The sequence below is a fragment of the Arvicanthis niloticus genome, chromosome 10, assembly GCF_011762505.2.
Source record: "Arvicanthis niloticus isolate mArvNil1 chromosome 10, mArvNil1.pat.X, whole genome shotgun sequence".
Classification (NCBI taxonomy): domain Eukaryota; kingdom Metazoa; phylum Chordata; class Mammalia; order Rodentia; family Muridae; genus Arvicanthis; species Arvicanthis niloticus.
The window spans coordinates 24,431,672-24,458,153 of record NC_047667.1 but is presented as its reverse complement, the minus strand read 5'-3'; the positions used below and the strand labels follow the sequence as shown (position 1 = coordinate 24,458,153).

At 47.1% G+C, this 26,482-nt stretch overlaps 1 protein-coding gene across 2 annotated transcripts in view; it reads right to left on the bottom strand.

Moving 5' to 3' along the window:
* The window catches only part of Lmod1 (leiomodin 1), a 38,089-nt gene extending 12,055 nt beyond the window's left edge, over window positions 1–26,034 (bottom strand). Inside the window, exon 1 of one of the 2 annotated variants that reach the window (XM_034513378.2) lies at window positions 25,625–26,034. In XM_034513378.2, the coding sequence (XP_034369269.1) occupies window positions 25,625–25,885 (261 nt within the window). In that variant the 5' untranslated portion in view covers window positions 25,886–26,034. Of the gene's footprint in view, window positions 1–19,151; window positions 19,294–25,624 lie in introns of those variants that run through there. The other variant, XM_076941254.1, reaches the window with a different exon arrangement.
* Window positions 26,035–26,482: the final 448 nt, after the last annotated feature.

The following is a 26,482-nucleotide window of genomic DNA, read 5'->3' as shown; positions in this document are numbered from 1 at the left end:
AGGGGTAGGATAGGAGGGCATCCTGCAGAGGGGCTGGGGGAGAATGGATGTGTGCAACTCTACTCCATCCTGAGAGATACTCAAGGCTCTGCCCAGCAACTCACTCTCCCATAAGCTTAGGACTGACATTCAAGGTCCAAGGTATAAGGTCCCTGATCAGTCTGTACCTTCTGCAGAACTATTGGATCTAGGTTTGGACCAGGCTAGCCCAATGCCAGGTGGGCATGCGTTAAGATTTTCTGGAGTCCACAAAGAGAAGCCTCCTTGCTTTTGTGGCTACTTTTCTCTCTCCTGTAACCTTGAAGAAGGCTCAAGCAGAGGAAGGCTGTAGAAGCCAAGAGGCAGCTAAGCCAGCCAGGCTAGTCCCCAGAGACAGCCCACCACTGATGTTCCTTAAAGGAATGCAATAAACAAGGAAGCCTGTCCCACTGGGCCAGAAGTGGGAGACTGGGAGGAGCTGACGGCCATTTTATTCTCCATTCTTACCACTTTATCCCAAAGGACTGAGCGGCTGGAAAGAGACCAAGTTTGTTTTCCAAACCAAAGTTTTTTCAGCTTCAGGCTAAGATCTGTGTTGGTCTTAGGGTTTTACATCTGTGAACAGATACCATGACCAAGGCAGCTCTTATAAGGACAACGTATAATTGGGGCTGGCTTACAGGTTCAGTCCATTATCATCAAGGCAGGAGCATGGCAGCATCCAGGCAGGCATGGCGCAGGAGGAGCTGAGAGTTCTACATCTTCATCTGAAGGCTGCTAGTGGAAGACTGGCTTCCAAGCAGCTAGGATGAGGGTCTTAAAGCCCACACCTACAGTGACACACCTACTCCAACAGGGCCACACCTTCTAATAGTGCCACTCCCTGGGCCAAGCATATTCAAAGCTCTGTCCTCCATTAGTGACTTTTTTTTAGTGGCTTTCCTCTGGGCCACTACTCTATAAATGTCATCTTTCCAAAGAAAGCTTACTTTTCTCAGTCTTAAATTCTCACCAAGCCCATTACCAATACTCCAGTTGTTAGGGAATATGTAGACTGGAATGACACTTAAAAGCCAGGCACACAGCCTGGTCTGCATAGCAAGTTCTGGGTCAGCAGGGCTACACAGTAAGACCCTGTCTCTACGAACCAAACAAAAAGAAGGACACGTAAGTTCTGCTAAACAGAGGAGACCACCCAGGAAATGGGGATATCTCATAAATGTCAACTCATCAATTTCTCTTTCAAGACAGAATAACATCCTACAGAATGTCTAATGTATTAACCATCCTGTTGACTGGACCATTCACGAGGGCTTCAGTGAGGCAGCTACAGGGTAAGTCAACTGTTACTTCTGGTCTGGTTTCCATATGGGGTCTCCTGCAACTCTGCACAGTTGCTGGAATCCTCTCTCTCTCTCTCTCTCTCTCTCTCTCTCTCTCTCTCTCTGCCTCTTTAGTCCCATTCCTCTCTGTCCTCTGCAGAGAATCTCCTCTGTGTTCCAGAAAGGATCAAATAGCCCACTGTAGGATTTTCTAATGTCCTGTGTCACACCTACAAACTCCCCTCCTTGCTCCTCTCTTTCTTCCCTCCCCCTCCCCATGCCCCCTCCTCCCTGTCCTTAGACCCAGGCTAAGCTTACCATCGCCTCTCCTCCCTCTGGAATCCTCTCCTGGCTCCTCCTCTCACCAGCTACATGCTCACATCCCCCTGTAAATCAGGTTTCTATTTCCAACCTACATTGCTATCTAAGATCCATCCTGCCTCTAACTTGAGAGTCCCATGTTTTCACCAAAGACCAATACAGTCCTGCCTCCTCCTCAGCCCTCAGAAGGGGCAGGGGGACTAGACCACAGAAGTTAGTTTCCCCCAGATGGCTTCCGCCTCTTGTTGCCAAAGCAGGTTTTCATCTTTTACATTTTATTCTACTTACTTAAATACTATTAATAGTGTGCACACATCCGAATGGTGTGTGTGGGCTCCTGTGCCAGGCACTCTTACAGAAGGCGGACACACCTTTCAGGAGCAGGTTTCATCCTTCTCCCTCTACTCCTGGGATGGGATTCGGTTGCCAGAGCCGCCTGATAAGTGCCTTTGCCCACTGAGCCTTCTCACTGGGCCAGCATCTCTGTCTTTTATTCCTTAAGTGTGTAGTTAGCATTCGACTGGGAACTAGAGCCTCCTTTTAGCACTCGTTCTTCTCTCGGTCTCCATCCATGGTTTTCTTTTGCTTTAGCAGTCTCTTCAGCCTCCCTCAAGGTGCCTCTTCCTTCACTGAACACACTAACAACAGTGTTGCCTGACCAAATTCCACATTTCTACCCTCTTTCCTGGTAACTTAGCCACCCTCAGGTTGTGTGTATGTGTATGTGTGTGTGTGTGTGTGTGTGTGTGTGTGTGTGTGTGTGTGTGTTTATTTTATATATTTATTTTTTAAAAAAGATTTATTTCATTTTTTTTTTGTTTATGAACATTTCACCTGCATGTATATATGTGCAATATCTTTGGGAGATCAGAAGAGGACTTCTGAATCCCCTGGAACGTAGCTACAAATGGTTGTGAACCACCATGTGTGTGCTAGGAACAGAATCTAGGTCCCCTTGCAAAAGCAACAAGTGCTCTTAATGGCTGAGCCACCTCTCCAGCTCCCCCCACCCTTGCCCCCTTCACTTGTATTCCATGTTTCAATGCCTTGCAAAGCTCTGTCTCTGGACCACACAGCACTACAGATCCAGAAGCTTGTCCTTAACTGTTTAGTGACCGTCTTGGTCGGTGTACCCTAAATACCTCAAATCGTGGACCCATCAGCTCTTGCCTCCCTACCTACTGTGTGACCCACAGTTCCTCTATACAGCCGGTGTTGGGCTCCGCTGGTAAAGGAGAGGAGAAATGGCGGTCACATGGATCTCTCTGTACTCAGTTCCCCCTTCTGCCCAACCAGGGGCCCAAAGGCTGGGAAATGATCCTATTTCATACCAGAGCTCTTTAGTCCCTCATCTCCCCCATACAGGCCATGTGCTCCGTAACACTTCTCTTGGTCCAGGCTACCCTTCCTCTCACATGGTTAGGGTGACAGCCTTGTCCCCAATTTTAACTTTGTCCCCAGTTACAGGGTACTGCAGCCACTAGGCCTTTCTGAGGAACACACCTCTCAGGTCACCTCTTTGCATAAGCATGTCAATGGCTCCCCAGCTGCCCTCAGGGACAGATGTAGATGCCCAGCCTCCTCCCGGCCTGGTGCTGACTAGGGCTCTTTCAGGGCCTGCCTGTCCTTTCTCCCTGCACCCATAATTCCCCAGCTCTGCTCTGCCAGCAGCTTGGAGATGCTAGGCCTTTGCAGGGCTGTTCCCACCCTTTAAGCTCTTCCCTTTGATTCTTGGTGAGCTCTGGCTGGTAAAGAGAGGGGGTCAGTCTAGACTTGTCATTCAGGGCAGTACTTTGGACTATGACACAAAGTAACAATTTCACTGTTTCTTTTCCAACCGATGTTTAATATCTGAAGTACTTTGATGAGGGGGGAATCTTGTCAACAAAAAGTCAAGCTATTCACTAAAACAGAAAATTATCCTTGGATAGCTTAATCCATAGAGAAAAATAAAATTTGGGAGTTGGAGGGATGGCTCAGTCTGTTAAAAGTTCAGTTCCCAGAACTCACATTAGGTTGCCAGTTCACACCTGTCTGTAACTCCTGTTCAAGGGTAGTTACATTTAAAGGCATCTGAACTTATGTTGCCTATACATATATACATAATTAAAAATAATAAACATAAATCTAAAAACTCAAACCTGCTAGGTATGGTAGTATGTACCTGAAATCTTGGTACTTAAGAAGTAGGAGGATCACAAATCTGGAACTAACCTGGACTACATAGGGTGACTCTGTCTCAAAAAACAAGAATTGGAGTTGATGTTAACATAAATTCAACTTGCTTTCACTTTCCAGGTAATCTCCTGGTATATGATGCTGTTCCGGGATCCTGAGGAAAATGGTCTTCATTGGCCACATAGGCAAGAGGCCAGATATGCACAGATGGTCGTCTGGGCCTGCCTTGCCTCTGGAAGTGATGGGGACAGAAGCAGTTTAGGAGACACCAGGAGTGATGTACAAGCTTGGGTGGCCAAGCTCTTAAAACATGTCATCTGTTGGAACACGCTGCTAAAGGGGTTGGGGACCCTTGACTGCTTGAGTCTTGAAGAGTCAGGATTTCAAATCAGGGAGTGTTGAATGGGGGAGGTGACCTGGCTTGGAGGAGCAATTCTGCCAGAGTCACCAGAAGAGAAGGCAGGTGGGAGAAAGTGCTCTCCCTCTGGCCTCCCTCCTTCCACACAGCCTCTGCAGTCTAGGGCTAGGGAGCCTGCAAGGTGAAGTGTGGATGGGCTGGCAACCTTTCAAACCAGAGATTGGTGAAAGGGCTACAGCCTGGGCCTGCAGTCTCTGTGGCAGACTTTCTATGTCCTTGGAGGGGCAGCTCCATTGTTTTGCCAACTTGTCTGGTGACTCACACTGGGAAGCTTTGTAGCAAGCCCCATTTTTGGAGAAACCAGGAAATCTCTTTGGAGAGACAAACAAGCCACTTTAGCGCTCTGCTCTCGGAAAGAGTTTGCCTGCTACTTTCTGCCTTATCGTTCAGCCGAGATGGAAAGCTGAGCAAGCTTGGAGACATTGTAAAGATTTACTTAAAAGTAAGCTATTTGTCTCAGAGCGCTGGGTCTCTCTTGAGCCCTGGGAGGTTGAGGGGGGAGGGGTTGGCAGGAGGAACACACTGTCCTCTTGCTGCCTGGAGCTGTTTGAGCAGAGCCCTGGCTCCCACCCAGCCACCCTCCTGCCTTTTCTAAACAAAGCAGCTACAATGGCCTAATCGGGACCAGCACTTGGCCTCTGCAGCACTGCAGGGTCCGGGCTCTGAAGGGACTGCCTTCTTTTAATGCTATCCTTTGACTGTCTTGCAAGTCTTCATTCTTTGCTTTGTTTTTGTAGCCCAAGCCAACCTCAACCTTGACCTCCTTCCTGCCTCCGCTTGAAAGTCTTAACTCTGAACAAGTTTCTCGTTGGGTCCTGCAAATACTGTGGCCAGCCTAAAGCCTGAGGGCAAAGGAGTGGAATTAAAAGGAGAGCAGTGAATGCCTGGGGAGAGATCACCACCTTCCTGGCCTGGCCATCTTAGAGAATGCCATGCCCAGGGACTCAGCCTTGACACTCTCTTTCTCACCATGTTCCCTTCATATACACCCATTCGCTCCCTCACTATCCTGGATGTCACACTGCTGTTTGATTCCTCACTATCCCCTGCTGTTGGGACGACTGTCATTTCTTACCTGCAACCGGCCTCTCTGCCTCCTGTCTTCTTCCCATGTGAGCCATCCAAACACAGTCAGAGCCACAGCTGCAAAGTTAAATCTACTACTCAGCACCCATGTTGTCAGGTGGAAGTCCTGACTTCCTGCTGGGCACACAGGTTCTTTGTGATCCGGTCTGTGACTGCTTTGCATCTGCTCTGCCTCCCCATGCAAGTCACTCTGTCAAAGCTGGGGTTGGGGGTGGGGAACAGGGGCAACAGGGGCTCTTAAGCCTTGCTGTCTTCTTGGGTTTGTTTGAGATCTTTCAAAAGACAGGATCTCACAGCAAAGCCTTCACTGGCCTAGGCCAGTCAGTCAGACCATTATATAGACTAGGCTGCCTTTGACTTAGTAGTGATCCTCCTGCCTCTGCCTCCAGAGCACCAGGATTACAGACAAGCACCACCTTACCCAATATAAGAAAATGCAGACAAGAATATATGGTGCTGCCATATTGGAAAGCAGTGTGGAGCTCAGAAAGCTACACACAAAGCTACCACAGAACCAGTAGTTCCATCCCAAGAGAATGAGAAGAGTCCACAGGGAAACGTACCTACAAATGCCCAGAACAGCATCATTCACAGCAACCTCAAAGGGGATACCCCTTAACTGATGAATGGGCAAACAAAATGTGTGTTAGCCACACAATGGAAAGCTATTCAGCCATAAAAAAAAGAGAGAGAAAGAGAGAGAACAAAGTGCCATTCCAAATTGGGAAGCTTGAAATCACATAATTTAAAGAAATCAGAACCCAAGGACTACAGGAAGGGTCCAGAGGAGTAGTAGTGATTGGTGGTAGACACAGGACACATGTGTCATGGTGCACATATGGAGGTCAGAGGGCAACTTGTGAGAGTCAGGGATCAAATTCAGACCATCAGGCTTGGAGGTATGTGCCTTTATGAGCTGAGCCATCTTGCCATCTTGCTAAAGGGTTTAGAGGGTATCAAAGAATAGTTTGGAATTAGGTGGTATTGCTGATTGCACAACTCTTTAAATACAGTCAAACAAAAATAAGCCAGTCCATTAAACTGCACCCCTTTGGGGCAGTACTGGAGACTGAGCCCAGGACTTCACACAAGCAAGGTAAGTGCTGTACCACTGGGCTACAGCCCCAGCCCTGAACTGCATACTTCAGAAGGGCAAATCTTAGAGTATGTGAGTTATATCTCAATGGAAAGAAAAAATAGTTGAAAGCAATCTTGGCCTTAAATATATAGAAATAGAAAAATTATAGCAAACAAAACCCAAACCTTTGTTTTTTACTATTCCTTCTCTCCTTTCTTCCGTCCCACTGCCCTTTGCATCTTTCCCTCCTTCATTTCTTTCTATTTATTTTTTTAAGCCAGGCTATCCTAGAACTAATGGTGATGCTCCTGCCTCAGTGTCCTAGGCGTTGGGATTACAGGCACAAAGCCACCACAGGAGTCATTTCTTATCTTATATTGCTTAAACTTTTATTTATTTAATTTTTGTTTTTCAAGACAGGTTTCCCTGTGTAGCCTTGCCTGTCCTGGAACTCTCTCTGTAGACCATGCTGGCTTTGAACTCAGAGATCCACCTGCTTCGGCCTCCCAAGTGATGGAACAAAACTATTTTTTATTGTTACTTTTTGTTTTTTCAAGAGAGGGTTTCTCTGTGTAGTCATGGCTGTCTTGGAACTTCCTCTGTAGACCAAGGTGGCCTCAAACTCACAGAGATCCACATGCCTCAATCTCCTGGGTAGTGAGACTAAAAACATGCATCACTATGCCCGGCTTAAAATTTTATCTTATAAATCCTATTAAAGCAAAGGATGAACTCTGTTTTCCAATTCCATTTGAGACTATAGAAGAGCGATGTTTCTAATTATCTCTGACTTGTAAAGATATTTTCAAAATAACCATCTTATATTGTACATTCCACAGGAAATATAATATGACTTTTATACACACACACACACACACACTTGGTAGTTACATCACAAATACATAAAAGATAAAATTAACTTTAACAATTCAAATATTACTATTTCAACATGTAATTATATACAAATTTATACAATACTAATCTATTGTACAATACATATATAGCTAATAATAAAATTGTACTTTGTATGTGAGGGAATGGCTTGAATGAGACATGTCTCCTATAGGCTCAGGCATTTGAATATTTAGTCCTCAGGTGGTGTCACTATTTGATGCAGTCATTAGGAAGTGTAGTGACTAGAGGAGTGCATTACTGGGGGGGTGGCCTTTGAAAGCTTACACTCTGACCCTGCTATAAGTTTCATCCCTCTGCTTCCTGCTTTCAGTTAAAGATGTGATCCCCCAGCTTCCTGTTTCTGCACCCCCCTCACCCCATGATCGACTCCTGTCTCTCCAGAACTGAAAGCCAAACACTGGCTGGCCACAAACAAGCTCCAGGAGTATGCCTGGCTCTGCCTCCTCAGCCCGAGGGTTGCAAGCGTGGGCCACTGTGCCTGGATTTGTTATGTGGGTCCTGAGGCTTGGACTCAAGTCCTCTCCCTTGTATAACAAGCCATTTCTGAGCATGTGGCCAATGGTGGCTGTAGGGGACAATTTAAGCCTAGGATGTCTGTCACTTCCCCTGGGACCCATTTTTTTTCCTACTTATTTTTGTTTCTGGTTAACTATAAAAGCTCTAGGCTTGTGTGGTTGCTCCAGTGTCCTTAGCAAGAGGCAAGCTGGGGGATCATGTCCTCTTCCAAAGCAAAATTTGGGGACAAAAGCTTCAAGAGAGAGAGACAGAGAGAGAGGACAGTTGTGAAGAGAGGACAAAAGTTTCATGAGTTAAATAAAGTCTAAGGTGAGGGAGAAGGGTGGGAAGGGGAGTCAGGACACCAGGCTCTGCTGGGCCAGCAGAAGAAGGAATCACAACAGAAATGCCAAAGTGCTTCTCAGCAGCCATTCCTCCCAACCTGTCAAAACTCTCAAAGATCAGGCCAGAACCCATCTCAGAGTGGGGTTTCAGGGTATGCACAGGACCAGGAATCTCAGGCAGCCACCAGGACTTAGCCTTAACAAATGCAAAAGAGAAAATGCACTCTCTGTTCTAGCTGAGAGACAAGGTTGATTGGGTTTGTTTGTTTTCTGTTGAGTTACACACAATTTGAGCCAGCAAAAGGCTCAGTGGGTCAAGGTGCTTGTCATGCAAGCCTAATGACCTGGGTTAAGTCATCGGAACCCATATAAAAGTGGACAGGGAAAAACGACTCGGCAGAATTGTCTTCTGCACATACACACCATATGCACACACATATACACAGATAATAGTAAAGTATTTTTTCTTTTAAATTATACATGCTTTGTTTTAAATTAAGGACAAAAAAAAAAAAAAAATTCAGACCTTTCTTGGGTGCCAGCTCTGTGACCTCAGGAAGGCTCAGTTTCCTTGTCTGTCAGACAGGTTAAAAGGTCATCTTGCCATATCAGGCACAGAGGAGGCTCACGTGTGACACATGTGGAACCCACAAAGGTTGACACAGGCAGGAGGTAGTAGATCACCATCACTGTGGCTGAGTGAACCTGGCCATGTACGTGATTCTAAGATGTTAGCCAGGTACTCCATATGTGCTTGAGGGTGCATGCGCAGTGCTTCTCTGTGGTTTTCATAAAGAAAAATTACCTTGCTTCCCTTGCTGTTGTGTGCATCTGGCAGAGTACTTCAGCATGTGTTTAGGGTGTGGTCTCCTACAGAAGCAGGAGGATTAGTTACTCCCCCTTCCTGATACCCTCTCTAGACTTGACATTGTCCCAGGCTGGAGTCTTGACCGCCTTCTGGTTTTGTTGTGTTTGTGCTGTTGCTGGTAGCATTGTTTTGTTTTGTTTTGTTTTGCAGCACTTGGGATCAAACCCAGGCTTCATGTACCAGAGGAAAGCTCTATACCAACTGTGCCACAACCCTAGCCTCTGGTTATTTTTAAGTAGCAATAAGTCTTCTTTCCAAGACAGAGGGAATCTTGGTACATCTGATGTATCTGTGGTGCATACACCCTGGCATGGTGCTGAGAAAGAGGAAAAGCGCCCTGCTTGGCAGATGATCCAACATTGGGAACTTGATCCCCTGAAAAATAACATTTGTGGCCTCATGTTTCCCCACACTATGGAGTGTCTGCCCTGCAAGCTGCCCATCAGTCCTGCGTTTCCAGCACCCAGGGAGCCTTTGCTCTCCTCTGGGAGTTTCATTTCATCGGAGATTCAGCTGGGAGATGAGTATGTTAATGGGTCTATTTATCATCTGGTTTGGCCGGCTTCATCTCTGGGGATGGGTGCCAGAGGCCAAGGGAAGGAGCTTGTGTTGAGGCTCTGGAGATCTGTTTGGGGCCTTGGAAAGTATATTTATTGGGAACCATGTAAATGTCCAAATATAGGCAAATGGTTCAATGCTGCCATATAGTGGGCTCTGATGACGTCCACTGAAAATGATGTTTAGGAAGAATTTTTAATGAAATGAGAAAATGACTAACAGGACAAGCAGGAGATAAAACTTAATGGAATGTACATGTGTGCAGAATGATCTCAGGCACAAAGGGGAAAGCAGAGAGAGATGTCTCTGCTCAAAGGAGGGAGAGACCCTTAATCAGGGAGAAAGAAAGCATGGGGTGCATGCAGGGAAAGCAGGGGAGAGCTATCTGGGGGCAGCTCGTCATCCTCCCCACAGGGAAGCGGGAGAGCCGTGGTGGGGAAGAAGGAATAGAACAAATAAAAAGGATGAATTGCTCCCCAAAAATGCCATAATGAAACATATTATACTTATGCTAACTTTTAAAAGACAAAAAGACAGAGGGAAGTAGTTCATACTTCCTATAATATATATAAATATATATGTATTATATTTATATATAAATTTAAATATATATGTATATATTTCCTTCTTCTTTATCAAGACAGAACTTCTCTGGGTAGCCCTGTCTGCCCTAAAATGATCTCTGTAGACCAGGCTAGCCTAAAAGTCAGAGATCTGCCTGCCTCTGCCTCCCAAGTGCTGAGTCTAAAGCCATGTACCACCACTGCCTGTTATAAGTTATATTTTAAAGAAAGCCAGCCAGAAGTAGCACACTGCTCTTCTTTGTTGTTGTTTGTTTTGTTGAGACTGGGTCTCACTATGCTGTCTTAGCTACCTTGGAATTCCTTAGGTAGACCAGGCTGGCCTGCTTCTGTTGGGATTAAAGGCGTGGGCCACATAAACCAGGCATGGTGAGACAAACCTCTGAGGAGGCAGAGGCAGGTGGATCTCTAAGCTCTAGGACAGGATTACAGAATGAAACACTGCTGTGAAAAAAAAAAAAAAAAAAAAAAAACCCAAAAATGAACAAACAAAAAAGACGTGTGCCACCATGCCTGGCTCACACCGATCTTTAAAGCAAGGACGGTAGGATCTGGAAACAAACCCCAAGACTTTAGCCTAACCCTTGACCATGGAAACAGTCACATCGCTAGTACTTTATGGTCACTGCCAACATCCTTCCATGATTTAGAGATTAAGATAAGCCTAGCTGCAGCCGAGGACAGGGGATAGGTGTGTCATTGCTCAGTGGTAGACATGCTCCCATTAGGATAGGTGGGTTGACTCATTTTCAGAAAATCTGGTAGAGGCAAAATGACCTAATGCCAGCCTTTGGCAGATGGAATTCTAGCAGGAAAGACCAACCATTGATTCCTCAAAGCATCCATTATAGATAATGAATCAATCTCCTTCTTATGGATTGAGAACGGAGCTAGCTGTCCTGCATCTCTGTGAGAGCTACAGTTGAAATGGGCTTCCTAAATTCATGTGTGAGACCTCGGTACCCAGTCTGCTGGTGCTGGAGGGTGGGGTCACACAAGTCATATTGGGTCTTGGAGGCACTGAATGGATTAATGCTGCTGCTGCTGCTTCTGCAGCAGTGGCTGTGGTGGCCGTGGCAGCGGTGGCCGTGGCAGCGGTGGCTGGTCTTCTGTCATAGTAACACAGAAAAGCTGAGGAAATAGCCATTTGATTGGGGGGTGGGGGGGTAGGGTTTAATTCTCTTGTGAAAGTCTGGCTAAGAAAGACAGAGGATTGTCCATATTATAGACTCTATAAGGACCTAATCTTAGCTCTGCCCTCTTTTGCTATTCCAGTAGACATGTTTCCATGGCTGCAGCAGCAGCTTGCCCAGAACTTTCCAGGTTCCAGATCTACATATCTAGGCCTTGGGCTCCCCAAGAGGAGGTTCTGAGTACTGTGGGGATGGCAGCTCCCTCTCTGACTCTCTGCAGGGGAATGGGGAGTCCAGAGGGACACAGGGACACAGGCTTCTAGCAAGTTCTCTAGGGAGGCTCTGCTGTTTGTTTTAGCCCTATAGACAGAACTCCAGATGCTTAAGGGAGGAGGCTAGGTGACGGGGGTGGGGGTGGGGGGGTGGGGGGTGGGTACAGAGGTCAGCTCACTTGATCTTCAGTAGCCCTAAGCGTTTCAAGGGCCATGGGTGGACTTGATGGTGTTTGCTTGGAGATTTGGACTGATTTTTTTTTTTTTTTGACTGTTCACAGAAACTGGGATAGGGTAGTGTATTCCTGCCAAATGCCTCTTCATTTGACCATTTATACACAAACCTGTATTTTCAAAGAGTCTCAGAAGAAAGGTGGGTGCATGCCTATAATCCCAGCACTCAGGAAGCAGAGGCAGGCTAGTCTCTGAGTTTGAGGCCAGCCTGGTCTACAGAGCAAATTTCAGGACAACAGGGATACAAAGAGAAACCTGGTTTTGAAAAGCCAAAAAAAAAAAAAAAAAAAAAAAGGTGTGTGTGGGGGGTGCTGGAAAGATGGCTCAGCAGTTAAGAGCACTGACTGCTCTTCCAGAGAAGTTCCTGAGTTCAATTCCCAGCAACTACATAGTGGCTCACAACCATCTGTCATGGGATCTGATGCACTCTTCTGGTGTGGCTGAAGACAGCTATAGTGTAAAATAAATAAATCTTTTTAAAAAAAGGAAGTCTCAGAAGAGTGAAGCTCAATCACAACTTTTGTAGATTCAGTCAGATTTTATAAAACTAGTATTTGGGGCCAGCAAGATGGACCAGTGGGTAAGAGGGCCTGCTACCAAGACTGACGATCTGAGTTTGATCCTTAAGTCCACATTGTAGAAGGAGAGAACCAACTTCTGAAAATTGTCCTCCCGACCTCTACAAGTGTGCTGTTCCATATGCAACCTCACCCTGATAATAAGTAAAATAAAATAAGAATGACATTTACAAACTCTCCTTGTCCTCTTCCTCATCAGGATTGCACTACAAACATCCTTAGCTGTGGAGCCTGGTGACCGCATTCAACCACAATGTATGGCAGAAGAGAAAAGACTCCCCCAAATTGTCCTCTGATGTCCACACAGGTGATATGACTCGCCCACCCACATGCATATATACAAATATATCATACACATACAATAATACATCTTCTGAAATTAAAGAAGAGGAAGTAGGAATGGGGGAAGAGGAAGAAGAGGAGGAAAAGGAAGGAGGGGGACCTTGGGGAAGAACAGAGAGAGACGCCAAAATGATGTGTTATGTGTACCTGCTGTGTGACGTGCCAGACAGTGCAGATGCTACTGTGAACACAGGAACGAAGCATACAGTTCCAGACTGGAGTTAAGGAAAATTTTGTTGGTTTGTGTGGTTTGTTGGTTGTTTTGTTTTTCAGTTTTTAAAATTTGTTTTCAGATAGGGTTTCTCTGTGTATCCCTGGCTGTCTTAAAACTCACTCTGTAGATCAGGCTAGCCTCAAACTCAGAGATCCATTTTGTCTGTGCCTACTGAGTGCTGAAGTTAAAAGTGTGCACCACCACTCTGCCAGGACATCGTTCTAAAGAGGATGTCAATGAAGTAAGGGCTTTAGAGACCTAGCATCCTACTTAGGTGATGGAACTTTCAAAGGCACTGAGGGAACAGAAGGCTTGGCAGCTATGAAGACCCAGCGAACGGTCTCCAACTACAGCAAAGGGTAGAGGTGAAGGAGAAGGGTATTCGTGGCTTGAGAGTGACAGACGCTGGCTCACCAAGGCCCTCCTAAGCCATGCTAAGGAGGGTAAATTTGATCATGGAAGCTCTGTTGAGCAACTGAAGGCTTTTCTGCAGGGAGGGGCAAGATCAGGATTTCATCTTATAATAAGACTCTGGCAGCCGAGGCTAGGACAGGTTGCAGTGTGGAGAGAAGATGAACCGGGAGGGCATGAGTCTGGTTGGTGATGATGTGGATGGAAGCCATGGGTGTGTAGGAGAGAGAAGGAGCTAAGAGATCACAGGGGCAAAACAGGAAGGATTTTATCACTCATCAAGTCTGGAGACTGGGAGAGAGAGGACGGCTGCCTAACCTCCAGGGTTGTGTCCTTGGTTCTGGGTTAGATGGTGCTTCTACTGCCAAAGTGCAGATTGTAGAGGAAAAGCAGGTTTAGGAAGAAGGTGGGGTGTCGATGACTAATTTATTTTTAGACTGGCTGAATTTGAGACACTTGAGGTATCCAAGAGGCAACTGAATGATCTAGAACCCAAAATAGAGATCTAGGCCACAGATAGAGGCTGAGCATAGGGTGGTAGCTGCGGCTGTAGGGCAGAAGGCATCTGGGGAGACTGCAGAGGAGACAGTGATGTGTGGCTATTACAGGCAGCATCACTTCCCTCAGCAACCGGGAAGGAATAATTCAAAAAAAAAAAAAAAAGAAAGAAAGAAAAAAAGAAAAAAAAAAAGAAAAAAAAAGAAAGCTGGGTGGATGTGGTGTCATGGTGCCACAGAAGTGAGTGTTTGAGGAACAAGAATGGGACTGGAGAGATGGCTCAGAGATTAAGAGCACTGGCTGCTCTTCCAGAGGACCTATGTTCAATTCCTAGCACCCACACGGCAGCTCACAACTGTCTATAACTCCAGTTCCAGGAGACCCAACACCCTCACACAGACATGCATGCAGGCAAATCAACGATGTACATAAAATAAATTATTTTTTAACAAGTAAAAACAAAACAACAACAACCAAAAAGAGAATGGCCAGACAGTGGTGGCGCAAGCCTTTAATACCAGCAGCACTCAGGAAGCAGAAGCAGGTGGCTCTCTGTGAGTTCAAGGCCAGCCTGGTCTACAGAGTGAGTTCCAGGACAGCCAGGGCTACACAGAGAAAGATGTCTCAAACAAACAAACAAACAAACAAACAAACAAACAAACGCCCTAGACTCAGTAATGGGAGGTCCTAGGCTGCCCATCAAAGCTGATAGCATTGTGGTGAGGCAGATGCTCGGTGGTGATTGTTTTTCTGTAGCCTGGCTAGGAGGCAAAAGAGCTGAGCTACCTGAAGACAGCAGTCAGGGATGCTGCAGCTGAAAGGAAGTGAGCAAAGTAGCAAAGGTCTTTGTGGAGGCAGAGTGAATGATGGGGGGGCGGGAGGGGGGGCAGGAGAAAAGAAGCCCTTCCAACGGGAAGAGAGAGAAGAGGGTTTGCATTCAGGGTGCTGATAGGCTTTCAGGCATCTTCCCTGTTGGCTTCATGTTTCTCTGTGAAATGTGGGCTAGGTCATCTGCTTAGAGTGAAAAGAGAGATGGTTCGGAAAGCACGGCTGCCTTCTGAAATAATAAATACCTAAATAAATAATAAAAACCCTTCAGGGAGTGAGAGGGTCACGGCAAGACATCCTGGGCAGCTCTGAGGCTCAGCTGAGGACCTGGGCTTTTAATTTATCCAAAGCACAGGTATGGATGGCCATGATTGGAGGTTTGAATGTGGCTTAGAGATACTGACAGTCCCACCACACTGAAGAGATTGGAGAAGATTAAATCTGAGAGCTGAGGACAATGTTTAGAATGACTCAAAACGCAGACATAAGCTAAGGAGGAAACTGAGCCAAGAGAGGCCTGAAAACTTAGGGGAAGAGACAGTGGGCTGCCACACTGGAGCAAGCAGAGAGAAAGGGGAGGAGGCATGAAGTGGAAAACCTCTTCTTTTTCCTTCTTTTATTTATTTACTTTAAAAAATATGCATTGGTGTTTTGCCTGCATGTATTACATCTGTGTGAGGGTGTTAGATCTTAGGGTTACAGACAGATGTGAGCTGCCATGTGGGTACTGGGATATAAACCCATGGTCTCTAGAAGAGTAGTCAGTGCTCTTAAATGCTGAACCATCTCTCCAGTCCCTACTTGTGGTTTTTGTGAAACAGGGTTTCTCTACTACATAGCTCTGATTGTCAAAGAACTTGATTTGTGGACCAGGCTGGCCTTGAACTCAGAGACCCACCTGCTTCTGCCACTATGCCCAGCTACAAGATACTGTTCAAATCATCATGGCTTAGAGAGCTAGAGAGTCCAGAGTAAAAGGACCTAGCCTGAGCTTTAGCAAAGTGTCTGACTCTTAGAAGACTGGGTTAGGAGATGGATGTAGAACAAATTCAAAGAACATGGCTGTACCCTGGCTGCTCTCAAAGATGCTCGCCTGGAAGTGACCACAATGGCTATCTGCCAAGCACCCGTTATTTGCAAAGCATGATGTTAAACCATCTTCATATTTTTTAATCTCATCTTCATAAAAACTCTTCAGATCCGTAGCATCATCCCTGGAGGTAAGTCAAGTGTTTTTGAATCATAAATTCCACACTTAGACACAGACCAAACAGAAAGGAAGTCACGAGTGGGAGAAGCATGTTCTTAGTTAGCATGGTTTGTAATAGCCTCAGACTGGAAACAGCCCGAATTCCCATTAACAGGGAGATGGATGAAATCTGTTGTGATATACTCATGCTGTGGAATATTGCACAGCATGGAGGTTTAAAAATGTGGAGGGACATGCCTTTAATCCCAGCACTCTGAAGGCAGAGGCAGGCACATCTCTGAGTGAGTTCGAGGCCAGCCTGGTCTACAGAGCAAGTTCCAGGACAGCTAGGGTTACACAAAGAAACCCTGTCTCAGAAACAAAACAAAACGCTATCTACGACATCACTGTTGATTTTACCGATAGTGGAGTGAAAGACTCCAGAGAACTCTTCCCATAGAAGTCCATAAAAACAGACAAAACCAAACTCTGGGGTTGGAAGTTGAGGTAGGTGTTAGCCTTGGGGAGGCTTGGGTGGGTGCTGTGGTACTGTCAAGCTGATACTCAATGTCCTGATCACTCTGGTCTGCCGCCCAACTCTGACTACACGTATTCATTGTGCACACTTCTGCACATCTTTTATGTTGTGAAACATATATGGGGGCAGGCCTACTTTGTGAAGTACAAATGCAATACAGAAAAGAATAAATAAAAACAAAAGAAGGTAATGCTTATATGTATGCTAAACCCTTGTCTGAGGCCAACACAGTGTCTGGAGACAGAAGGGAAGTCGCCACATTCTCTGACTTGACTTGGAAATCTGTTCAGGTCCTATCTCTCAGGTGTCAGTTGGGTACCGGTAAGGAACTGTGTGCTCCCCCCATGACTGAGCATGGGTGGCCTTGAGGACAGACAGATGCACACAAAATAGAAAGTCTGCTGGGCTTTTAAGCATCACTGGCACTGGCTGTAGTCTGGTGACAGCTTGCAGGCCAGATTTCTTGTCTAGAAGTGTTTTCCTGTTTTCTCTACCTCTCCCAGGGAGCACTGAGCATTCTTCTGGTGACCTAGGCCTTGACCTCTGACTATTGTGCAGCCTCCTAAAATTCTCTTTGCTTCAATCCAGCCTATATATGGCTGCCTGTGCTCTGTAGACCAGGCTCACACTTGTGCACATGTCACCGCACCAGAGAACGGCTTCACCACCCCCTCCCCACTCCTGTCAGTCTGGCTGCATCAATGCTACCTCCTTCGCTTTCCCTCCATGCAGAGGTGAGACTGCCTGGCACATGGACCTGCCAGGTACCGTGAGCCCCATCTCTTCCTTACTCCTTTCCCAGTGTTGTCAAAGTGTTTCCTTCTGCTGCTGACATATTCCCAACAGCAGACAGATAGGCAACCATGTTCCCTGTCTCATGAAAGTCCTCCATGATGCTACATTTACCTTGACTCTCTTGATTGTGTTAGACACACACATGCACCCACATTTCTTATATTTTTCCTCGAATCTGTATACACTGTTGAGTGTACTCTTCACTACAGTGAAATAACTCCATCATTCAAGTGGCTTCCATGTTCCAGGCGCAATGGCTGATCCCCTGCCTCCTTCTTCTTATTAAACCTCTTAGCCATAAGGATAAGGTGCAGAGCAGAGAGCTCTTTTCCCTGACTCCTTTTTCCTAGTTGCTTCTACGAGACTGCCAGGTATCCCACCCCCACCCTGCCACCTCAGTCTATTAGCTCTCTCTCCTCTACCAACACCCAAATGTCTGTTTTTCTCCACCACACCCACTCCCTAAGTGACCCCTTCTAGATTCATGGTTTTAAATATTATTCGAGGGGTGGAAAGATGTCTCAGCGGTTAAGGGCACTTGCTGCTCTTGCAGAGAGCAGCTCCTAGCACCCAGCTCTCAGTCATTCATTACTTCAGTTTCAGGGAGTCTAACGCCTTCTTCTGGCCTCTGTGGGCACCAGGCACACACATGGTGCACAAACATAAAACAAATAAATAGACAAAAAGGCTTCTGTTTTCTTTTGGGCTTCATTTTCAAGACTTGGTTTCTCTGTATCCCTGTGTATCCCTGGCTGTCCTGGAACTAGCTTTGTAGACCAGGTTGGCCTTGAACTCATAGAGATCTGCCTGACTGTCTCTCAAATGCTGGGATTATGTTCTCTCTCTTTCTCTCTCTCTCTCTCTCTCTCTCTCTCTCTGTGTGTGTGTGTGTGTGTGTGTGTGTGTGTGTGTGTACGTACAGTCATGTTGGTTAGTTTTTGTTAACTTGACACACAAGCTAGGGTTATCTGGGATCAAGGAACCTCAGTTGAAAAAATATCTTGGGGGCTGGAGAGATGGCTCAGCGGTTAAGAGCACTGACTGCTCTTCCAGAGGTCCTGAGTTCAATTCCCAGCAACCACATGGTGCCTCACAACCATCTGTAATGAAATCTGATGCCCCCTTCTGGTATGTTTGTACTTACATAAAACAAATAAATAAATCTTTTTAAAAAATATATCTTCATCATATTGGTCTGTGGGAAAGTCTGTGGGGTGATTTTCTTGACCAGTGATGGATGTAGAAGGGCCCAGCACACTGTAGGTTGTGCCACCCCTGGGCAGGTGGTCCAGGGTTGTACACATAAGCAGGCAGAACAGGCCTTGGAAAGCAAGCCAGTGAGCGGCATGCCTCCACAGTGTCTGCTTCAGTTTCTGTCACCAGGTTCCTGCCCTGCTTGAGTTTTCACCTTGGCTTCCATTGGGGATGGACTGTGAATGGACTGTGATCTGGACATCCAAGCCAAATAAGCCCTAGCCTCCCCAGGTTGCTTTGGTCATGGTCCAAAGACCATTGTCTACAACAATAGAAAGCAGAGTACAATATCCATCCTGACTGTGAGAATGAATGTAACCTCTGTGGTGGCAAGGACAGTCTCTATGCTATTCACTCTGTCCTAGCATTTATAAAATGCCCAATATAATAGAAGCTCAATGAATAGTTGACACATCAATGAGTTAGTAGACCCTCCCTGTCCTTATAAGCATAAAGCATGATTTGTGAACTCTGTATCAAGGGAGTGAAGAGCCTGGGGTGGAGGTCAGAGTCTAGGCTTCAGTGTGTGAGGCTCTGGGTCCTATCCATCCTTAGCACTGAGAGAGAAGGGGCAGGGAGAGGGAAGCATACGTAGTGGGCAGGAGAATGAGTGGGCTGAGGTGGATCGAAGGAAAGGCAAGAAACAAACTTCATGAGCCTTCAGTACCAGGTTCCCAACCCAGCACACGCCTTGGAGCCCCTTGCAGATTACTGAGCCTTACCATTTCCCCAGGACCAGGTACTTCGTCTTCCATTATGACAGATGCTCCGGCGGCAGTGGGTACCATAATTTGTCAGCACAGTAGGATGGGAGTCCAGATCTGCTTGGACACTGAAGAGACTATTGCAACCACTAGATTCTACACATCTGCACCCACAGTGCCTTCTGGAGCCCTGCTCGGAGGCCAGCACACCTCAGAGCAGGAGACAGGCAGTTGCATCCTGCCCTCTGCTCTGGAGTCAGGGCTGATGAGGTAGGGGAGCCTAGGGATCCTGAACTGGGAAGAAGTGAGGGCAGGAGAGGGTGGAGCATGGGGCAGGAGGCCTTTCTATTCCTAGCTGTTTGTAAACAGTGCCCTGACGACCTGGCCTGGCCTCTCAGTGGACCCCAGAGATAGCTGAAGCCAAAACTCCCAAAGCAGCCCTGGCTTTTCTGAGATCATGCTGGGATGGAACATGGCTGGCACAGAGAGTTCTCCATGCCTGAACAGCCCCTCGGCTCTCTCTTTCCCGCCTGTTTTTTTCAGAATCAGTAAATTTAGCATGGGTCCCTGGGCCTGGGATGAGAAGGAGGTGAAATAAAGGTAGTTCTGTGACATCAGGTGACTGGAGCCAGGCAGTAAGTGACAAACAACCCTTGCCTCCTTCCCTAAATTGCTTCCTTGCTTTTCTCCTTAACTCTCTTGTCATTACCTCATTTCTGCTGACAATGTTTTTAGCCTTGTGAGAATTTTTTTTTTTTTTAATGTCGTTTTGGCAGCTGCACGGGTATAAAGCCTGAAGAATTTAGAGTGAAGAAAGCCTCTCTCCTGATGAACTAAACTCTCAGTACTTGGTCCTGTTTAATCCTCCAATAGCCCTTCGGGGCTGATTTTTATCAACAAGTAATGGAGCTGAAGAAGCTAAACCAATGAGATGGTATTGTAATGCCCTTGGCCAATGAGATGGTATTGTAATGCCCTTGGCATCCATGCATGCTAAATAAGTTAATGTTTGCTCTCTCACCTAAGGTACTAGCATCACTGGCACTGCATAGGGGCAGAAACAGAACCCAAATCTGGACCTAGCTGAGTCCAGGTGCCTATGGTTTTCTAGCTACGCCTGGCCTGGCTGCAGAGAAGCCCTGAACAGGGACTTATACTCTGGCCGTCAACCACTTCTTTCTGCCGGTTATACCTAGTGGGGGTTCAGTAAGCACAATACAACCAATCTGACAATCTGAACCTTACCCTATGAATCAGGATATTCCTGTTGATCCAACTTGGCAGGCACATGAATATCAGCTTCTTCCTCGCTTTACCTCTATGCCTTGTGTCTCTTCTTGTTTTGAGTACACACACACACACACACACACACACACACACACACACACACACAGGCGCACGCTGCAAATCTCTCTTAGTACCTATCACACAAGGCTTGCCTAGTCTGAGTCAGCTGTGGACATGCTGGCACGAGCTGACACTATAATTCCACAGTCTCTTGGAGGAGGGAGAGCGGCTGTGAGGGAAGACAGGCTAGATGGAAGCTTTGTCTTCCTCGTTTTATCCCAGCCTGGGGACCATGAAGTCCCCGAAGCCCTGACGCTTCCAACTCTCCGTGTTGCCGGCAGCAGCCTTTTTTGATTGGCAGCACTCAGACCACTTTGAAAACAGCCCCTGTTCCTCTCGTTGTTGGGCCGTTTCATACTTACAAATCTTCCTCATTCAGGTCCATCTGGCCTGCCCACCTCTCATGTTCCCTATCTTGTCAAACTCTCAAGTTCCCAAGAAGGAACAAGCATCAGAAGCCATGCTACAGATGGGATCCAGGTTTTGTGGGGTTTTTTGTTTTGTTGTTGTTGTTTGTCTGTTTTTTATTGGGGGGGGGGGATAGAATTTCTCTGTGCATCCTTTTCTGTCCTGGAACCTCTCTGTAGACCAGGCTGGCCTTGGACTCACAGAGATCTGCCTGCCTCTACCTCCCAAGTGTGGGTATTAAAGGTGTGTGCCTCCATAGTCCGGCCACAAAAGGTGTTAAGACAAACACTTGTAGCTCCCGCCACCCAGCTGAGAATAAAGGCAGCTGCTTTTCCAAATTACAAACGGAGGTGGCTTTTAAACGTGGCTAGCTTTCTTTAGGTACATGCTTGTGCCTACCTGGGTCACCAGGCCCCCATCAGCTCTTCTGCCCTCTCTATTCTGGCCTCCAGGGCTATTTTGAGTGTGTACCAGTTGGGGTTAATCTCCTTAATCAGTGATCCGTGCTGCCTTCTGTGCTCCCAACTAACCCAGCTATCTGCAAAGGGCACTCTGAGGGTTGGTGCTGAGGCCTTAGAGACTCCCATTCACGAAGGGAGCCTGAGGGGCCTGGAGTTGAATGAAGACCTGGAGGAAGCGAGTGTGAGACTAACCAGGAGTCTGGGGACAGCAGTGGATTGCTCAGAGTCTCAAATTAACCTCTAGGGAAAACCTAAAAGAGCTTCCTCCACCCCCTAGCCCAGCTACCCTGGCTCCTGACCCCTGGCTGGCTTCATGCAGGTGCTAATCCTAGGTCTCTATTACCTTAGGGAGAAGGACAAGGGAGGCAGGCTGAGGGGATCACCCCCCACCACTTGGGAAGGGAAGAGAATAAGAGTTGACCTGTGGTGATCAGGTCCCTGAAACCTGAGACAAGGACCACTTCTCTCCACAGCTGGCTCATGCACTGGTGAGGGCTCTGTCTTCCACCTGGGCTAAGGGAGAACTCCCAGAGGACCAGAGAGGAGCCCGGCTGCCAGATCCACCCCATTTACAGGCAGGAATGAAGCCTGCCTCCAGCCTTCCCTGAATCTCCTCTAACTAAAATTCATTTCATAAGCAGCTAGGGATCTTCTATATAGAGGTCTTATGTAAGTGTTTGCCTCCTGAATAATATATGCTGGTCAGGGAAACAGCCAGGAAAGCAGAATAAAAAAAAATAAATAAATAAATAAAAAAAAGGAAAAGAAGAGAAAGAAGGAAAGAAAGAAGAAAGAAAGAAAGAAAGAAAGAGAGAGAGAGAGAAAGAAAGAAAGAAATGAGAAAGAGAAGAGAGGGATGGGGGTATGTGGCTCCACACTAGGGCAGATGTTTGCTGAACTCAAGGCCCTGGGTTCAATCTCCATCACCATGAGAAAACCTATGGGTCAGCAAGAGGGAAACTGCTCGCTGTGCAAACCTGCCAACATGAGTTACATCTTTGGAACCAGCAGTAGACATAGAGAGCTGACTCCTGAAAACTGTCCCGTGACTTCCACATGCACACCACAACCCATGTGCATCCCCTTCCTTGGTGATAAATGTCCTGAAGGATAGAGTTTCATGATATGGGAATGTTCAATCAAGGTGCCCAGTTTTGCCCGAGAATCTGGGATGACTACCTGGAGGTGGTGACCTGGAAGAGGTATGGGAGGAATATTCATGAAAACAATGCTAAACAATCCAAAGGATCCCTGCAATATTCCAGCTCCGTGAGGGTGAGGTAGCCCCAATCCCTTTCATGGTCCCCACCCTAGCACTCCAGGCACAGGGTAAGTTTTCCTCCCAGGAGAAGTTGAATGGGCCTTCTTACCTCTCTCTGTTCCTATTCAACTCTTTCTTAGTTTGGTTAGTTTCAAACAAAAGTGGAACTCACTGTAGTGAGCATGTGGCCCCACACTCCCATCCCTGTCATTTTAAAGCAAATCCTCCAATTAAAACAATTGTCCTAAGAATATTTTATTACTTATGTCTAAAACATAAACATTCTTTCAAAAGAATGTTCATAATGCCATCATCCCATCTCCAGGAATCAGCTGAAGTTCCTTAAAACCGCCCCATATCTTTCCCTAGCCGGCAGTGGGTTTAGTAGTTAATGGTATTCCTCAGAAAGTGGGGAGACCAACCAGACTGCCACAGCCACTGTTCCTGACAACACACAAGCATACTGGTCTCTCTCATCTCTCTGGGGCTCTCGCATGTAGCTGCTGTATGACACTCATGGAACTCAGTTGGCACAGATCTGGCCTAGCATGCACCAAGACCCTGCCGTGTTCAACTGTATAAGCGGGACACAGTGGCTCATGTCGGCAATCCCATTGCTTCAGAGGTAGAAGCAGGACTCTGGGGAGTTCAAAGTCATCCTCACTAGCTGTCCAGTTTGACCCGAGCCTGAGCTACATGAGAACTTGTCTAAAACATAAAGAAGCAAGGGCTGACATGGTCTCTCTTACTTTACTCTGATATCCTATGTGGCAGGAGGAAGGGAGGAAGTACAAACTTCAAAATCAGGCAGCTCACCTCTTAGCTGTGTCGCTGTGGGACAGATATTTAGACTCTTTGAGCCTTTTTAATTTTAAATGATAGGAATAAAAATATTTATCTCTTAAGACTGTTAAGGCTTATGAAAGAGAAGGTTTTTTTTGTTTTTTGTTTGTTTTGTTTTTTTGTTTGTTTGTTTTTTGGTTTTTTGAGACAGGGTTTCTCTGTATAACCCTGGCTGTCCTGGAACTCACTCTATAGACCAGGCTGGCCTCAAACTCAGAAATCCGCCTGCCTCTGCCTCCCAAGAGCTGGGATTAAAGGTGTGAGCCACCATTGCCCAAAGAAAGAGACGGTTCTTGCGGTGGGCATGTAGAAGGTTCTTTGTAGCCCACCTTGCTAGCACAGGCCCGGCTAATTGGTTGGCTCACTATCAAATCGATTGGATTACTACATGCAGGTCTTCATGAAGAGTGAAGGCCCAGGCATCGAGAGCTGGAGCTAGCTCCCCAACCTGGAGCTGACTCTCCCTGAGCACCCATGCTTTGCTCTTTGCTCTGGCCACTAATGAAAGGGACAAGTGCCCAAACTGTAGGGGTGGGCAGGGGTGGACAAAGGCAGAGATTTGCTTTGGGCTAATTTCACCAATTTTTGAATCCCTTTACTAAGATGAATTAGTGATTGATTCCACTGCTGACGTTTATTGAGTGCTTGTATGCCAGGCACTCTCCATCATCCTCTTAGTTGTCTCAACAGCCCCTGAGGCAGGTATTATTATCCTCGAGATCTAGGTAGCTTGGGAGTGGCTTAGTCACACAGGCCAGTAAGAGTTGCTGGTGCTCATGCAGGGTTTTCTGGTACCTAAACACTAGGCCTGAATGTCACCACCATTCTTTCGATAATAATGCTTAAGAGGCTATATGTTAGGGTCCACTGGCATCCCCCGGGTTGACAGAGACTTCTGCCCATTACTCAGTATACATTCCAAAGTCCAGCTGGCCACTGTGCTAACACATGCCCTTTACCTGCCTGAGGAGCACGGAGTGGTCTGAAACAGACTATCTCCAAAAGGCAAGAATGGTCCTAAAGCACCTCTGACCAAACAGCCTACTCCCCCACCCTCTATTGCTTGACTTGGCTCCATCTGGAGAAATAAGTACATCCCTGGGCAAAGCCAGGAAACTGAGGGCAAGAGAAGAGAGAGTCGGGGCACAGTATTTACTAAGAGCAGAAACACTGGCGAATGAAAGCCTCGGGAACACAAGAGCCCCTCCGTGCTCTTTGACCTAAACATCTTGCTTTATAATCAAATAAGGGCTCGAGTTTTAGAACTGCATAGCTCAAAGGTAGCACCCTTACATGGCATGTGAGAGGCCCTGGGTTTGGTTCCCAGGGATGAAAACAGTTCTGTTTGACCTCAGCCTCCAGAAGCCACAGACACAAGTCAGCCATTGGGCGCTGAGCTGGAGGAGGTGGGGGGATGGGAGCGAAGAGCAAAGCCAAATCCCAGAGTAAATGCTTAGGGTTGGGGGGATGGGGGGGGGGGGGCTGTCACAAAAGCATCAAGAACTTAACTGAGTTCCATTTCTCTGTCTCCTGTCCTGATTCACCAGCCCCTCAAAAGATAGGTCCTAATACCTGTATTAATATTTATTCATCATTATCAACGTTGTAAAAGAAATAACCACCCTGCCCCTGGGGTAAGAATTCCTGAGCCCCTTGGTAAAGTTGTGAACATGGCCCCAGGGATGGATGGCAGGCACAGACAGACAGTGTCCCTCTCTTCCCTGTGTCTCCCTACATTCCTGTGTCTGCTCTTGGGAGTTGGGCCATTGAGATCGATCAGCTCGGCTTTCTCATCTTGAGTGCTTAGAGACACAAACATCTACTCTTTCTCTCTCCTCCCCAGCACAGGATCAGGGTAAAGGAAGAAGAATGCTGAGACCAGGAGGGCATCAGCTCAACAATGAATTCTTCAAGGACACCTCTCAACCTCAGCTCCCTTTTCCTATTCGAATTTTGAGATACCATGTCTCTCCAACATATCCAACTTCTGCTTACAACGAAAATTAAGGGCAGAGGTTCACACTGTCCGTTTAACACATAATAACCTATTCTGAAGCATCTGGTCCCCTGCCAATAAGAACCATTCTTGTAGAAAAGAAGGGTTCTAGTCATGGAGTTAGGGGCCCCACCCTCCCTCCCCACCCTGCTTTCCTCCAGGGTGTGTCACTCACATCCACAGACATCTCCCTCTGGATAAGTTTCTTGCTCTCCTTTTCACAGAAGTTGAGCATGGCTTCCCGGTTGAATGAGCCAGAGGGCTGTTTGTCGGTTTGATTCCTCTGCCGCAGCCCCACAGGAATGCTCCCATCTGGGTCCACCACATCCAGCTCCTTCTCCAGCTCTTCCATCTCTTCAGGGGATAGGGTGGACAGCAGGCTGTCGATGTCGGGGTCTTCACTCACCTGCCGCCGGTATTTGGCTACCTTGGACATCTTGGCAAAGTGAGCAGCTGCTCCTACCAAGTGTGGTGGGCTTGCTGGTGGTGGGCAGGGAAGGGACAGGGAGCCCTAGTCTGGTTAGAATAGAGTGGGCTCGAGTACTAAGCCCCAGCTAGGTGAGTACTGAGCTCCTTGGGCCCTGCTGTATGTACTACAGGTGCTCGGGGACACAGCAGCCTCCTTGCAGCCCAAGGCTAGTGGACCCTGCTTGGTCTAACCAGCAACCAATAAAACCTGACAGCTGCCCAGCCAGAAAGGAGAAGCCAATCCCCAAGCCAGGGGGCGGGCCTGCCTCACGGTCAGAGCTGTTTGAAACTTGAGGACATTCCAGGGAATCTTGGAGCGCTGCGTGACCAAATTTAGTACAGAGCAGTTTAGCCTTTTAAAGACAAGGGGGCCACGCAATGAGAAAAAGAGAGAAAAATGCAAAGACTGGCAGAAGCCGCCGGACACTGGAAGCCAGGGTAGCAGGAACCGGGCCGTGAGGTTCTCTAACGCGGCAGCCTGAAGCAAGCTCTGTTTAAGAACGCATTTTCTGTCACTGGGTGGCCACAGCCACCTTTCTACTGTATTTGGTAATGTTTAGGGGCG